Source organism: Ambystoma mexicanum, chromosome 12, assembly GCF_040938575.1.
Source record: "Ambystoma mexicanum isolate Mex_15411 chromosome 12, UKY_AmexF1_1, whole genome shotgun sequence".
NCBI lineage: Eukaryota > Metazoa > Chordata > Amphibia > Caudata > Ambystomatidae > Ambystoma > Ambystoma mexicanum.
The window spans coordinates 158,963,195-158,979,592 of record NC_090936.1 but is presented as its reverse complement, the minus strand read 5'-3'; the positions used below and the strand labels follow the sequence as shown (position 1 = coordinate 158,979,592).

Here is a 16,398-nt window from a genome sequence, read left to right as displayed (position 1 = left end):
ATGTGTATAAAAAGGATGGAATCCAACAGAACTCAGAGAAAAAAATCGCAGTATGTCAAGTAGGAAAGAGGGAAGGAAAACAGCACACACAAATCTGTGGTAGATGTAAAGTCCAGAGGGGAAGGCACGACTTGATTAAGAGGCTTGACACAAGTCCATCTCATCCTCCCTCCATAACTGTCCGAGCTATGTTTTTGTACAAGTGAAATCAGCAGCCCACCTTCCTATTAGCTTGGCATTCAGAGGGTCCAGAGGAGATGGAAGCAGCATGCATAAATCGGTGGCATAGGCATAGTCCAGAGGGGGATGCCCGATTGGCTCAGGAGGCTTACTCAAGTCTGTCTCCGCCCCTGCGCCCCCACTGTGGGAGGTACAATTACCCCACAAGCAGCAGCTGGCACTAGACTGATTCGTTTTGCATGCCCACAAATCGCAGCTACACAAGACGTGCAGGAGCGCACAAAGAGAAGATACGGTCGGAGCAAAAACCCAAATGACAAGAGCACACCTGCCAATGAACAGCAGTGGAGCCAACTCACACAATGTGCTCACAAAGCTCTATCCGCTCCACCAGATTAGTTGGTAAGACAGTAAGCTCACATCTGCACCGACTCCAATGCCCCGCCGCTCCAGCGACTCCAGCAACTCCAAGGACCAGGGCAAGGACCAGGGAAGCTTCAAAGCATCAGTGCAGTTGCAGAAATAGGGACCAAATCCAGTGTAACCAGGTGTGAACAGCAGTAACAGGCTGAAAACCAAACCAACTGAACCAAGGGACATCAAGTGCCAAACAGCACAAAATGCACAAAGAAACCCCAGAGTTCTGGGGACCAACAAGGATCTGTAGAGGAACAGCAGGGAACAGCCTGCCCAGCAGTCAAGGAGACTCAAGAACTTAAAGCAGCTCAGCTGCTGTGGCAATGCCGTCGCCCTTCCTTCCTAGCAGGGAACAACCTGCCCCACCAGCCGCTCTTTTACGCTCCACAGTTGAGGAGACTCAAGAATTTAAAGCAGCTCAGCTGCTGTGGCAATGCCGCCGACCCTCCTTCTTCCTCCTTCCTAGCAGGGAACAGTCTACTTCTCTAGCCGCTCTGCTCCACGGCTGAGGGGACTCAAGAATTTAAAGCAGTTCAGCTGCTGTAGCAGTGTTCCCACCCCTCCTTCTTCCTGCTCTTTCCTAGCAGGAAACAGCCTGCCCCACCAGCCGCTCCACTCTGCGGTCGGGGAGATTCAAGAATTTAAAGCAGCTCAGGTGATGCAGCAGTGCCGCAGCCCCTCCTCCTTCCTACCCTACCTCCTTACAACCTGCTCCGCCAGCTTCTCCACCATGACATTCTACTAGTGGGATATAGTGCTACACAAAACATCTGCTCATAAAATGTTGTCACTGCTAGTGGTATAGCCAGGTTTGCTATGCTACATCACACTACAAAATGGCTACCATTAAACTGGGTCATAGTAACCACTGTAACTCACAGGGCTATGAAACTGAACAAATGTGCTAGCAATCACTTTATAAAAACAAACTAGGATTATTATTGCATTTGCCAAAGTTAGTCGAAACTCCTGAAAATTCCTGGAACAATCTTATATAGATTTCAAAGTTTGTAAAAGATCCGGGGATAGAGCCTAGGGCAAGTTTAGACGTCACATAACTATATCATATGAACGTACGCGCTCCGTCACACTTTCGAGCGTTAATATGGCATACTATACTGCTCATATACATTTGGAAGTTCTGCGCTAAAATGTAGCTATACTGCCACTCCAAAGTGGAAACATTCATCCAATAGTGCTACGTAATACTTTATGAAGTTATATAAGACAAAGAAAAGCCTTTGGACAGGACAACTAAAGACTTTCTGTGGATTGAGAAATTGTATTTAAGCAGCAGCTGGAGAGCTACCTGTCTGCCACATTAGCCATGTGGTTGTTGGGCTGACAAACTGACAGGGGGTAGCTAGTGGTCTTAAAAAGTGCTGGGACATAATTAATTTAAGAACGCAGCGAGCGAGCCTGAACTTGACATGGTAGGTATGTTTTTTTTCCCCTCATGAGAATATCTTTGAAAAACCCCTGTCAAAATCACACACATTTCAGCACGCTTTTTCCAAAATAATCAGAAAAGTACCTATATTTCTTAGTGATCTAAATGGCTACTGAATACTGTACCTCTAGTAACTTGCGGCCAGTAGGGTGGATACAAATACCCAATATAACATTACATAACATAACTAACAAATGTTCCAATTCCAACGTAGCTTTTTAAACAATGACATTTGTGGATTTATTCCATTACTGTGTGAGTTGCATTTAATAGAAATGCAGTATGGACAGAACATACTGCAGTAAACACGAAAGACGCATTTCCACGTCTAACGTAGTTTAGCCAATTGTTGTTAATACATTTCAATTCAAGGATACATAATACAAAGCAAATATGATTCGTTGCAACAACTGTGAACGGTACACAGATACTGGATTGAGTTCAAACCATGTCAAATATAATTCAGCAAACTGTATAATATCCCAATCTCAAATAAGTTTATTTACCATTTTAACTAGTAAAAGTAAGTGCTTGCCTTTGTGTGTGCATGCCAGCAAAATGATCATGGCCTAAAGTGCTCTGTTGCTTTCAGAAGCTAGTTCTGAGAAGTCCAGATAGCAATAATTTGGTGTTATCCCGGCCCGCCCGCAGTCCAATAACAAGGATTGATTATTCCCGATCAGTGAAATGTTTTCCTCTCTTTAAACTCAGAGTTGATCCCTGGTCAAGATTGTCTGACTCCTAACATGCAAACCAAATATTAAGATGCTAAAACCTCAAGGTTAGTGGAAGATATTACTCTGAAAATACCTTGCTGATGAAAGCAGAAGATATTTGTATGAATGTGCTGCAGTCACACTGCGCTCATCACTATTCTCAAATCGGGTGCTGATCAGGGAACGATAAACGCCCCGAAACAGCAGGTCACAAAGAACCTGGACACATACGTGGGCGCGGCCTTCAGACGTTAAGCATCAGACATAAAATCTCTAACAGAGCGCGCGTTCGGCGAGCTCTGAAAACATAAGCAGCGGGCCACATGGATGAGAATCGCACACATCCAAACTTCAAAACGAAAAAATTAAAATGTTGAGTTAGAGTGCGGAAGAGTGCAGCTCCGCGCAGGGCTGTATGAAACAGAATGAATATTAGGGGGGGGCGTGGCGCCTATTTATTTAAAATGTCAGAACTAGGACTGAAAGTTAGACAGGACTAGCTAGCCGCAGCACCCTTTCTCTCTGGACTAGACTGCCTGGTCAGTACGTCAGGCATCTTGCTTTATTTAATGTAAAGGTGCACGGAAACTCTGTTATTTTTAGAAATTGAAAGGCATTCGAAGTTTAACAAAGATTAAGAACGTAAAAGCTGGCTAGCCTTGTGGTTGTAGCCCCTGAGCTTCTATCCGGCGCTACCACCAAACCTATAGCCAGATAAATGGTGTATTATCATTGCAATGCATACTGTGCAAGCGTTAGCTTTAGCAACCATATTGCTAACCAAAATGCAAACTAACCATGCTCAATATCGGTTGGCCTCCCGCTAAACTAATCAGTCAATCTTTTCATGCGACACAACTCAAAAGTTGTATTTATCCATTCAGCTTTCTAGGGTGTCCACGTGTTCTTCCAGGCCACCGTTAGGCGTGTCCTGGCTGCCAACAACATGTGGTGAACCATGTGAGGCAAGTACCGCGTGTGGTCTTCCTAAGGAGGCATCCTAGACAAGAATAACAATGGGTTTACCTTGCTGTTTGCCACATACAACTCACACTTGTGCCCAATATTTCTGGTTAAGCCAACATTACCAGTCAGCATCCTAGGAGCTTGTTATACAATCTCCATTATGGCATGTTTTTAAGCCCTCGGAGGAATTGCACCAGTGTTATGCAATTCAAGCAACATGCACATATCCTTCAGAAAAGGCTGCTCTCTCGCGTTACCAAAACATTGGTACAGCAATGCCAAAAAAAGAGTACAATCAGCTGAAACCTGATCGGCTGGTATGAGCCATGATTATTTGCCAACATAGTGAAGAAATTTGAGGGTCTGTTTTTAAAAATTGGCGAGTGTTACACACTATACACTCAGGACGGTTCTCTTGGCATGCTCTTATTCGCCTTCAAAAAAGAAAAACTGTAAAGCAAAAATTGGTCAAAGCCTGTAGGAACATTTCAAATAACCCGCTGCTAGGGCATTAACCATGCACCTCTTGTGCGGCTTGCAAGTTTTTTTGAAGAAAGTCCATTCGTAAAAGCCATAATGTAATTTGAGATTTGTTGAGCGTTCAATAAGTTGTATATTGGCAAAACCTCTCGATGGATTAAAGAGCATTGCTACAAAATTCGAAAACTAGAACACTGATTGTCTCTCTAACGTTACATTTTTTATAGTTTGCTCATAAAGTTGAATGTCTTACATGGTTCTGCTTTGAGAAAGTCAGCGGATCAAATAGAGAAATGGTGGCGAGTTAACTGGCCTAGAAGGAGCAACTATGGATCTTCAATTTACAAACCATTGAATATGGTTTAAATGTAGTGGAGGAATGTAAATTGTGCACCTAACATTGCACCATCGTGCTCATTTAAAGGAAATACGTCCATAGTGTAATTTATGACCAAGTACTGGCATATCCCTATTTGGGTTCGAGTCCAGGATGTTTGCTTAGTGGTGCTTTTATAACTCTTGGGGCGGAGATACGGTCATGTTGCATTTTATGACCGACTTCTGGTATATTTAGTATAGGGTTTTACGTTCCAAAATGTCTGTCCCGTCGTGTCTCCACATTGTCCTTTTTCTATGATTGATTCTTTTTCTTTTTTTTCATGGCAATGGCCCCATATTGTTATGGTCAGGTTTCCTGGCGTGTACGTGTATTCTCATAGTGCCTTGAGCACGGCTTCTGGCGGAACCATACTAACAGGTATCTAGCACAGTATTCAATCGTGCCTTGGTCAGAGCAGCTTTGCCCACGGCTTTGCTTGCAACATAGCATGCAGCACTCCACGGGTTGCAGAGGCGATTAAGTTTCTTTTGCACGTGCACCTCTTGAAGTTCTCATGGGTAGGTGCAGTGTGCAGTTCAATTTCAGTGCTCGTTTTCAGCTAGGTGCTGGTCTACCATTTCATTTGTTAGTGAGTTTGTGGTTCTCATTTATTTCCTGTTTATGTGTGTTTAGGTTTACTCCACAGTCTTTGGAGGACACCATACAGATACCTTTTACCTCTATGAGTACTTCTTCAGGTATTTATAACTGATTGGTGATACATTGGTGTGGTGTACGGCACAATTGTGATCCCTTTACATTTATTTGTCATTTGTGTGGACTCGTGGATCTCTTCAGTGGCGTATTGAGGATTTCTGAGGCCCTAGGCCCAACTTATTGCATGCTCCCCCCTCTCCCGAACTTTACTCCACCTATGCCAGATTCTGCACCTTCACCAGAAGACATCCTCCCTTCAACGAACTTTGTCTGCCTTGGCCAATCTACACCCCTTCACCACCATCCTGTCCTATTTCTGCTCCGTAACAACACAAGGACATTTTTAAGGCTGATGGGATTTCTTCTCCCAAGTCAAGCCTGCCATCGTCTATGTTATTGTAGTTGAAAGAGTGTTTTGATGTGTCTGCTGCCCAGAGTTTAGAGATGGCAGTGTGTTCTACAGTTAGTCGAGTGCATTAGAGGTATTTGCTGAGACCAATTGCCTATTTTGTATTAGATCAGGGAACAATCATAATAAAAGCGAGGAGAACATAAGCTGTCTGCCAACTGGACACGAGTGAGGGAGGATTGGAACGAGGAATTATGGTTTTAATACGGTTTCTCCCAACTTGCCTGCTGTAACCCCATGAGGAATGTACCTCCTGGTCTGTAATACGAATGCTCCTAGCAACATAAATACATTTGTACATGCTGCCTTGTTAAATGTTATCTTTTATATATGAAATGTAAATGTTGCAGCTGTAACTTTAAAAAAAAGTATTGAAAAAAGAGCTAAACCTCCTTCTCAGGGTTACAGCTCTGTTGTTAGCAGGGGGTATACAGGAGATAAGACAAGTTACCACCTGCTGCAGTCCATGCACCTCCAATCCCTTGGGCTGGAGCACCATTAATAGATGGCAAAAACACAAGTGAAATGTGTAAACTCTGCGTGGGCATAAACACCTAATTGGAGTTGCAGAAGGTTCTTGGAACCTTTTGGCTGTGCATTCTCATGGTGGAGTAATGGATATGGGCGACCCTGAGCCTTCATGGGTGGGAAGCAACAGCAGTCCCTGTAGTTTCTATAACAAATTAAGTGTTGGATACTTTTGACATCTTCGCTGCTTGTGCTGTTGTCCAAAATACCCAACGCCCCAAAGATGGAACTGAGTAATGGATCAGGCTTTTCAGCACAACATTAACTTTGTGGGTGTGGTCTAAGGTAAGCGTCTTGCCAGCTTGCGTTTGTGGTAATTTAAAAGTTTTGTTAACTCTGAAATGTGGGGCCAGGCAGTACTGCTTGCTTTTGAATTTCAATGTAGTGCCCACCTGTGGGATCTCTGTTCTTGGCTTAAGCATAGGTTTAACATTGTAAAATTATGTATCATTTTTAACCTCCAGTTTAATGGAGGGATAAACCTAATTTTTGCACTGGTATAAAAAATGCATGTCATGTATTTGAACATAAAAGTGATTGCTTAACGTGTAGTGTATGTATGTGTTCATTAGCACGAACGCCAATGACAATGGGGAGTGGCAGCCATGTAACAAATGAGGTTCTGGCTGTTTTGCATGTAAAGGAGCATTCTGGGAATATAAGAATGACCAAAGAGGTTTATATCTATCAGGTATGTATGTGAAAGTTGTATGACTGACTTGCTGAATACCTAATGCATGCTTGGTTTGGTGCACATGTCTTTTTTTCTTTTTTTTAACAAAAGTCACTTTAACAATAATCTTTTGTAACTATGAAGCATATATACAAGTTTGGCCAGCAAAGACTTAAGCAGTTATAGTGCAGTGACTGCTAACAGCTTGACATAATTCATGCTTTGTTGTGGATCAGCTGGATTCTGATAAACAACAATACTTTAATTTAATAAAATAGCAAGCAATATGAAAGGAACTGCTATATACATATTGTTCCAGTGGCAATCTGCCACCCTAGGCCTGGGCCTAGTTGGCCTTATTGTAAATACATTACTGTCATCTCTTTTGTGGGTTCTTTCTGACGAAGCTGTTGCTGTGAGCACTTACCTGAGTTAATCTACTATTGCTGATGAAATGTGGATTCCCAGGGATTATATTATTAGATATGTTCTGCTTGGTTTGTTTAATTGGCCACTATTTATTTCTGGCTTTTTTGCTAATGAGTACTTGTCTCCATAATAATGTTGTCATTAAGACAGTGATAACATTGGGTAAATTACTTTCATTTATATTTGGTTTGTGTTTGTCATGTAGTTTGTGTATCACTGAAGACGTTTATAAATTGTATCTAAAGTCGAAACCGGTCGGTGGTCTTGTCAGTGGCCTGAAGATGGAAACATGGAAGACAAAGTCAACTCTCTCGTTTCGGCCATTTTCTGAGTTTTCCTATAGCAATGTTGCATATTGACTGTTGCATTTATTTGTGTATGGTGTGTGTTGCATGTTCTTTGTTGGTTGTCATTGATGTGGTTGTGAATTAATGGGCTGTTTCCTAATTGTTTGTATTCATTTCCTTTCATGATTTATGTTAGGTTTTTTTGCAATCATTTCACAGTACTTTTGTATTTAAATGATGTGTTTCCTTCTTTGGATAAATTAAACCAATTGTTTTTAAATGATATTCTCCAGAATTTGTTTTGGTTCACAGTATTACTGTTCCCCGGGTCTGGGCATGGGGTAAGGATATCTGCTCTTCAGTTTGCCCGGTTATGCCAACATGCCCATCACACATGCTAATATGTTGCCCTTTTCGCTGCAGTTCCTTCAACACATTACACTAATCCCTGCAGGCTTTCTGGCCAATCCTGCTGGTAGAAATCAGCATTGATTCAACAATTCATCGCATGGAGCTTGCATTGATTAGCCGGTGAAAACCGACAGGCTCTATCGCAGATAACGGGCAAGATACTCTCCAACATCGTGGAACCTGAATACTTTCCCCATTTACTCTTCATGATCTGCGTACTGGTGCAGATCAATAGATTGCCCAAATAAGACCCTTCTTGTTCACCAAGTGTTCCAGTATCCTCTCAATCTATGTGAAACCCCCAGATACCTCCTCTTACCAAATAGCCTGAGACATCACCCCCTTCAGTTGCAGATGTAGCTATATCATTAGGGTTCCAGCCTGTAGTTCCTTTTTTTCATGGAAGCAATGTCAATGACACCTCCCTCCCTCCAGAATGAGTCTACTTTTTACAATACTTCCTGAAGCCCTGGCTGAAACCACAGCATATCCGAAAGCTCTGTTACAAAGTGAGAGGCCCGGACACAGCTTAAACACGAAGGTCATTATGTTAAACTCTCCCCCTTTCTAGGGATCCCATAAGGCTCGGAAAAGCGGGAATTTATGGAATACCCCAATGAATAGCTCTTTTCCAGGCACCCAAATCCACCCTCCCACATTACTGAGCTATTGATTGCACTCTCCAGACCCACACATTGTTTTTCCATCCTGTTTCCCAAATGGATATAGAAGTAAGTACCTTCAACTCTGCCATGGGGACGTTTCCCCACATATCAAGGAACCCCACATTTCCAATTGAGGCTGGTAAAATAGGATTATCATAGGGGTTTTGTTTCCTCCTATTGTTCTAGGAGTATCATAGTAACCCTATTGAAACCCCTAAGAAAAAAGGTCGTTATGACCTGCATGGGGAAACAATGAAAAATCTATTTGGTCGCAAAATATTAGGTCTTCCAAAATATTCTCTGGACTTTCTCTTGGCTGAGTGCACCACTTAGGTTGTGGCTATTAACATGCTCGAATCCCAAAGCCATTTTGTCTAATATTATTTCGATCATATTATGCCCTATTCAGAGGCTAAAAAGAGCTGGTGGGGTAATCACGGTTCTAAAATGTGTAGTTGCCATGCATGCACACAATTTGGGGTCCACCAGCTTTTTTTAATCCAAATTGGAAATTTAACAGTTAATCACAGAGTTGGGCACCCATTTTAGTGGAAATAGGGAGATCGGATGGTTCGACAACAAAACATATACAGAGTATCAAACCATCTCGACTACTGGTATCCAGCCATATCGTAAGTCTGCAATGCACAGTTAGGAATGTTGGACCTTGCCTAGGCTCCGCTTTAATTTGTTGCTGCTTAATACATGGTTTGTCACATGAAATAATCAAGTATGTTCAGTAAATAGTGGTTGCTCTTTTTGCACTGACAAGATTGAAATTAGTTTACTGTTCGTATTATTGTGCCCGCAACATGCCTATGGTTTGATTCCAATTTTGAAGTACATCAATGTGAGGAAATGCTTTCTGGCCTATGACCATGTGGTCTCAAGTTATGAAGTGGGGATAAACTCCACTGTGAATACCTATTTAAGGAAGTTGCTTACTCTCAGATCCGAGACACTGAAAACTTATGATGGACCACTGACTCGTGTCCCTATGTTTTAACCTGATGGATATTGTTTTTTTTGTATTATGTACTGCTATTTAATTTTTTATGTACTTGAATGAATTGTTGAAGTGCAAATCGAATAATTTTAAAACAATTCTAGCATGTAAGTCTATTATTTCTTTATGCAGTGTTCGGATCCTGGGTCTTTTATTTTCATCCCCTCCTTTAATTCAGAGTGCTTTCCAGTTGAATCACTTCTCTGCTGAGCTGGTTTTCCTATATGGTCCACTCTCATTTCCTCCTAGCACCCTCAGCCATCAAAAGAACTCTAAAGGTGACTTTGGCTGCATGCCACACAAGTCCCTGAACAACCCCCTCCGCCCTTCAATAACCTCTAAAAAGAATTCAATTATTTTCTCTAAGATATTCCCTAAATACTGGGTCCCTCAGTAATGTGTCATTAAGTTGCTATCTGCATTTACCTAGTTTAAGTTGAGGCAAATCCAAGCACAGGATCACCATGTCCAGGTCCAAAAAACCATCAGCTGGCTGGAATCACACTTCGTTAGGTATCTCTACCAGTAGTTGATCAGGAGGTGGTGAAGTCTTGCATAGTTTCCAGGTGGGTGTGAATAGAATGTGTAGACTGTAGTATGTGGGTTGGCTCCCCGCCACACATCGACCAGAACGTAAGCCTCTATCAATGTTTGGCAGCAGCCCTGTCTCATACTAACATTCTGGGAATTACCAGCTGTTAGGGACAGGCTATTTCACCCCTGCTCAACATTAAAAACTCCCTCTATAATCAAGGTTATTTTCACCAAAGACACTAGCTTCTTTTTTAGTATGGGCCCTTCTTATTTGACAAGATGCCACTAGTACTCCCTTATTATTCTTTGATGGTTGTAGCTTGCTCCCATTTTAGATTTAGCTTTATATTAGGCATTTTTCTCACCCATTCATACAGTTTAATAAACACCCTTGAACTGTGATCACTTGTGTCTGTCATATGGGGTCAGGAGTGGAATTTGATCCAATTGATACTAGGTGGAGAGCCCACTTATATGAAGAGAAACCGAATAGAGATTTCCATGCTCTTCCTACAGTATTACAGAAGGAACAAATGAACGACACTCTCCAAGGTGACTCAGAAATCTTGTAGTCCAAGGGCAGTTCCCATCAAGCCCCTTTTTCCGTAAATGGGGTGAGGTCTATGGAAAACGGGATGCAACCCTTGCAGCCTATTGAACAGAGAATAGGAAACCAATTTCTTACCCTGACCTCTCAAGCCATTTCACCTGTCCAAAAACATGTTGAGGGCAACACTTATTATGATTTTTGCCCTCAGGATTATTTACTGGAGGGAAGAGATAAAGCCTTAATCTGTTTACAAATAAGAATCAAATATCCCTTGGATTGGACCTTTTATATTTTACCCTGCAAGGAAGGTAAAGTGAAAATGTTCTCTCTCTTTTTCTTGCGAAGACAAAGTTACCTTCGTTTTCCTGAACTTCTCCACAAACCCTGTGAAAATCTATAGTGGAGATAGAGTAGGGATCGTAGTATGTGAAACCCCTTGTAAAACACTCAGAAAGAACTTAATGTATGAGACCTTGGGGGAAATACCATCCAATCAAACATCAGAAGGATGCCTAGAGACCCCTTCTATAGAAAATAAAATCTCAGAACATCATCCTTACTATTCAAAGGGAAAACTAGGGGGCGAGCAAGGGAGAGAGTAGGTGAGAAACTTAAGTGGGAGGATACACGAAGAACCTTGAGTTAACAAAGAGGAGCAAAAACTAGAGACCCATAATGCCCTGAACATTTGTTTTAGCCACCTGAATAAGGATAGTAGAGGGTCAACATCTATTGAATCTCTAGATGAATCAGAAGCCTCTCACCTCGAACAATGGCTATTTGTGGAGAGTGGGGCCACGTCGTGGAGATCTGCCCTGACAGTATAGAATAAGAGTTGATGGTGGCTCAAGAAAGGCAAAGGAAGATAGAGAGAGAAAGAGGGAGGAGAGAACTCGTACAAAATCATCCCCTAAGCAAACCCTGATCAACCAGGAAGGAGTTGAAAGTCCCAGCAATAACAATTTAGGATGTATTGGAATGCTTGGACCAGCGATCTGGGTGTTCCACGGAGGAATCCCGAAGTGAAACACTGCGGTCTAACCAGCACAGGGGAAGGGAATGTGAAAAGCCTGGGGATATTCTCCCAAGTACAACTTGAGAATCCCTTATTCAGGTGGCCAGGGAAGGGCTGGCACTCTCAGATCCGAACTGGGGGTGGACGAGCGAGGGAGGATCACCTGGGTAGAGGAACCCGGGGTTATGCTCACGGGAATCACCCAGTCAAGATGTGGTATCATACCACGGAAGAAGGTGATGAGGACGAAGCCCCTGAAGCTTTTGTAGGCTGCTCCAAATCTACCCTCTTCCACCCAATGATTTTCCCTTACCCAAATCCAACAAGGCCTCAGCATCTGGTAAATCTGGAATTCCAACCCCATAAACTACATCTTCCAGAATCCCTGTCTTCCTGTTACCTACCCAAGTACTCCTAGTCATTCTTATCCATGTCCCTCTGATTATTACTTCGCAAACTCCCAGTCTACTTTGACAAAACACTACCATTCCTACAATCCCCCTATTCATTTCACAAACCCTACCAAACCCACCCTTCTGAGATTACCAAACCCCCTAGGATGAGGGATAGGGCAGATCAGGCGGCGGATTTGGTAACTCACCATTCCTGTGGAGTCCCAGAGGATACCACAGGAATGGGTTCACAGAAGCACCGTTAATAACGGTTCCGGTGCTTCCGTGACAACTCTAAACGCAAGTGTCGTTGAGCCCAGTAGGTCAGACCTGCTGGGAGTAACGGCCCCCATCCGCAGAGTCGAAGTGTGGCGGTCCGGAAAGGGTGCCGTTATATTGGTACCGGCACTCTTATTTCCGGACTGTCACACTCATAATGAGGCCAAATGGCAGGTACTCACATTATAAGGCATCAAATGCCAAACGGCCACATAGTCATGGCAGCAGTTTGGCTAGTCACCTGGACTGCCAGGCAATGCCTTAAACTGCCAACATAAACTCTATATGGATATGGAATGCCATAACAATCCCAGGTGTCAGTGCCACTGTCACTTTGCCACGCAATACCAAAGTGCTCATATATTTCAGATATTACCATCAAGTGACCGGCTACCCATCCATTGGCAGAGATCACCATCACATTCTCAGGTAACTGACCCACTGCCAAGGAGTGCCATCAACTCTGCAGATACTTACCCCATTGCAAAGGATTGCCAATACATGTCCAGGTACTTCGCCAAGCACTGCATCAACTGCCAAGAAGCACTTTTCATTGCCAGTGATTGCTATCAACCGTTTTGCTATTTGTCCTTCCAGAAAGGATAACCATCAACTGGCCACATACTTGCCAAATGCCTTGGTAATTGCCACCTCGTGAATGACTGCCATCGACTGCCCAGATGCATGCCCCATGGCCAAGAATGGTGTCAGCCCTCCAGGTACTTGACCAACTGCCAAGGATTGCCATCAATTCCCTTATTTGAAGATGACCATTTAATAACTAAATGTGATTTTGATTTGATTTGATTGTTTATTTGTATACACGGCTTTTGCATACTAGTTGCCATGTGTCCATAGACATGTTATTGGGCGTCGTCTGATTGGTGCTAAAGTGCTACCGTGGAGCCAAAACCAAACATTGACAAAGCTGTTGTGACAACTCACAATGTGTTTCAAAAACGACATTGACAAGTTGGATTTGTGTGTGTCTTTTTTACTTCAGTATCAGCATAATTAAGCTCTAGTTTAATCCAATGCAGCAAACTTCTAGTGACCAATTCCGGGAGATGTGTACACTAGCAAATGTATACATACATAGAAATAATTCTCTTCAATAGGAGAATGGCCTTGTTACAATCTTAATGGTCTAATCACTGCTTTTTAAGGTTGTATACTAATTGACCTTTTCACAATTGACCTCGGAAGAATTGACCTCAGGTGAATTGACCTAATTTAGAAGGTCAATTAGGACATATATGCGGGGGAAACCCCCCGCAACCCCACACCCACTCCAAAACTCCCTGCAACCCCTCACCCAATCCCCTTATACTATTTATAATCCATAACCAACCCAATACATATATAAAATAACTAAAATAATATAAAGGTCAATTGTGCAGAAGGTCAATTAGGACCACTATAATTAGGTCAATTGTGCAAACGGTCAATTGTAATAGGTCAATTTGGGTAATACCCTTTTTAACACATAGATTATTTAAAAAGCAGAGATTGGACCAATCCTCTGTTATATTTTTACGATCCCCATACGTACCTCGCCATAGGATGTTGGTGTGGCTCCAATATACTCCTGCAGCTTTTTAATTTGAGTGGCAGGTCCAGTAATGAGGGAGGTTCCCGAATCAACGATGGCTTGACAGCCTTCCGGGCAAAATTCAACCCTCCCTTGAATTTTCACACTGTAAAAAATTGATAAAAGAGCCTTTTAATATCCTTTCTCCCCGAAAATTCGAGTGCATGAGAAATTTAAAAAAAAGTAGCCTTTGACGTTTTTAACTACACTAAACAGGAAATGTATGCTAACATTGCACAGTCCATACGATTTTAAACTACTACAGACTTCAGTCGATCAAACTCTGGCAAAGTGGTCTGCTGGACTCACAGAGGTCCTCAGGACTGCCACAGATGTTGATAGAACTGAAAAAGATGTCTGTGAGGCTGTACGAACTGTGGGACTGACAAGGAGGTCTGTGGGACTGGCAAGGAGGCTGTGGGGCTGACAAGGAGGTCTGCGGGACTAACAAAGAGGTCTCTGGGACTAACAAAGAGGTCTGTGGGACTAACAAAGAGGTTTGCGGGACTAACAAAGAGGTCTCTGGGACAAACAAAGAGGCGTGCAGGCCTAACAAAGAGGTGTGTGGGACTGACAGAGAAGCTGACAGGACTAACAAAAAAGTTGATCGAAGGGACAAAGAGATCCCGATGACTGTCAAAGAGATCCAGAGGACTAACAAAGAGGCAGATGGGACTAAGTACTAGGCCGTTGAGTCTGACAAAGTGGACTTTGGCATGGACAGTGACTCTTGCTTGCCTACAAAGTGGTTGGCAGGACAGACAAAAGACTGAAAAAGAGGTCGGCAAGACTGACCTAGAGGATGATGGGACTGACAACGAGGCACCTGAGACTGACAAAGAGGTTGGCAGGACAGACAGATCTGTTAGACTGGTAAAGGATTTTGCTGGACTGACAAATAGGTCTGGGGGAATGACAAAGAGGTTGATTGGACTTTGAATGCTTCTGCGATGTAGCCTTAACTCATTCAGGTTTGCTTGGTACAAGTGTCAAATCCTGTAATGGTACAGGCTCTAGGCTGGATAAAAATGGTGTCCAACTGCTTTCCAGTTAAAGCAATGCTTTGGATAAATCTTGAAACAGCCAAAGTCCAGAGGATATCTAAGGTAAGTGCTCCTGGCTTTAATAACAACATTACGGGGGTCATTTTACATGGTGTGGTGTGGGAAACGAAGGATCGAAATCAAGGCGGATTGCCTTCATTTCATACTCTGCTCTATTTTCGAGTTCTTGAAAGGCGGGGAAGCAGGAGTTACCGCGCTTTCCTCCATTTTACACCTGCAGGTAATTTTCTTGCAGGCGCAGAACAAATGGATTCCTATGAAACCCACCTTCATTAAGCGCCTGCTAAAAACAGGCGATTCAATAAGGATCCATTAGTAAATGCCATCTACAAATAGTCATTTACAGGCGGTAGGTACTTTTTGACAAGACAGAGCATAACAGTAAAGATTAAAAGCGATTTTGTTTGTTTTACTCTTCATTCAGTTTTACACTACAACTTGCAAGTGTTTAAAATCGAATGCAGGGACCCAAGAAACGGCATTCAAATGGCAACATTGGCTGACACCTGCAGGCAATTTGAACCCTAAGTGTTGGATGTTTTATCCCACCATGGATTGAAAAGCTGCACTGACGATTTTGGTGACGTCAGTCCACTAATGTTATTATATAATTTAGCAGCATTTGGAACACTTTTTTATTGGAATTTGATGTTTAGTGACCCCTCCTGATGAATGTCCCAGAATCACCTAGAGGACAGAAACATGTTGAGTTATTTTTTCCTAAGTATGAATCAACTTAATTCTTGAAACTGACACCAATTTAGGGTCGATACAACATTTAGAAGTGTTCTTTTCTATAATATTGTTTTTTCAATATTGTGACACACTTAACATCCAATCTCTTTAATTGAAGAATGTCTTGGTAGTCACTTTTCCAATTGTGTATGTTCTAAGAGTTTTTTTTAAAACTTTTGTATTGTGATCTCTTGTTTGAGATTTTTTTTGAAGTATCTTAATAACATTTTGAATTAATGTGATTTAAGTGTATGTGAGGTCTAACTGTTGATAAACACTGTCTACCTTTTTTGTAGTAACAGGGTGTTTTATCACACCATGGATTGAAAATCTGCACTGCCGATTTTGGTGACGTCAGTCCACTAATATCATTATATAATTTAGCAGCGTTTGGAAGCTCTGACTATAATACACTAACAGCAGGAGAACACAAGAGCGATATTAGAAGAAGCGATGCAAAATCTCCTGTGGAAAGGCATTTTCATGCACCTGGCTAGGATTTCGAACAAGTAAGATGTATGCCTGATGAGAAAAATCCTGCTGAAGCATTACAAAAAGTATGGACATTTGATCAACGTGATTCTT

At 42.4% G+C, this 16,398-nt stretch overlaps 1 protein-coding gene across 1 annotated transcript in view; it reads right to left on the bottom strand.

Annotated features, from left to right (window-relative positions):
* The window catches only part of LOC138513401 (cathepsin E-like), a 201,135-nt gene that overhangs the window by 93,799 nt on the left and 90,938 nt on the right, over window positions 1-16,398 (bottom strand). Inside the window, exon 7 of the mRNA XM_069628230.1 lies at window positions 13,976-14,120. Coding sequence (XP_069484331.1) covers window positions 13,976-14,120 — 145 coding nt within the window. The remainder of the gene's footprint in view (window positions 1-13,975; window positions 14,121-16,398) is intronic.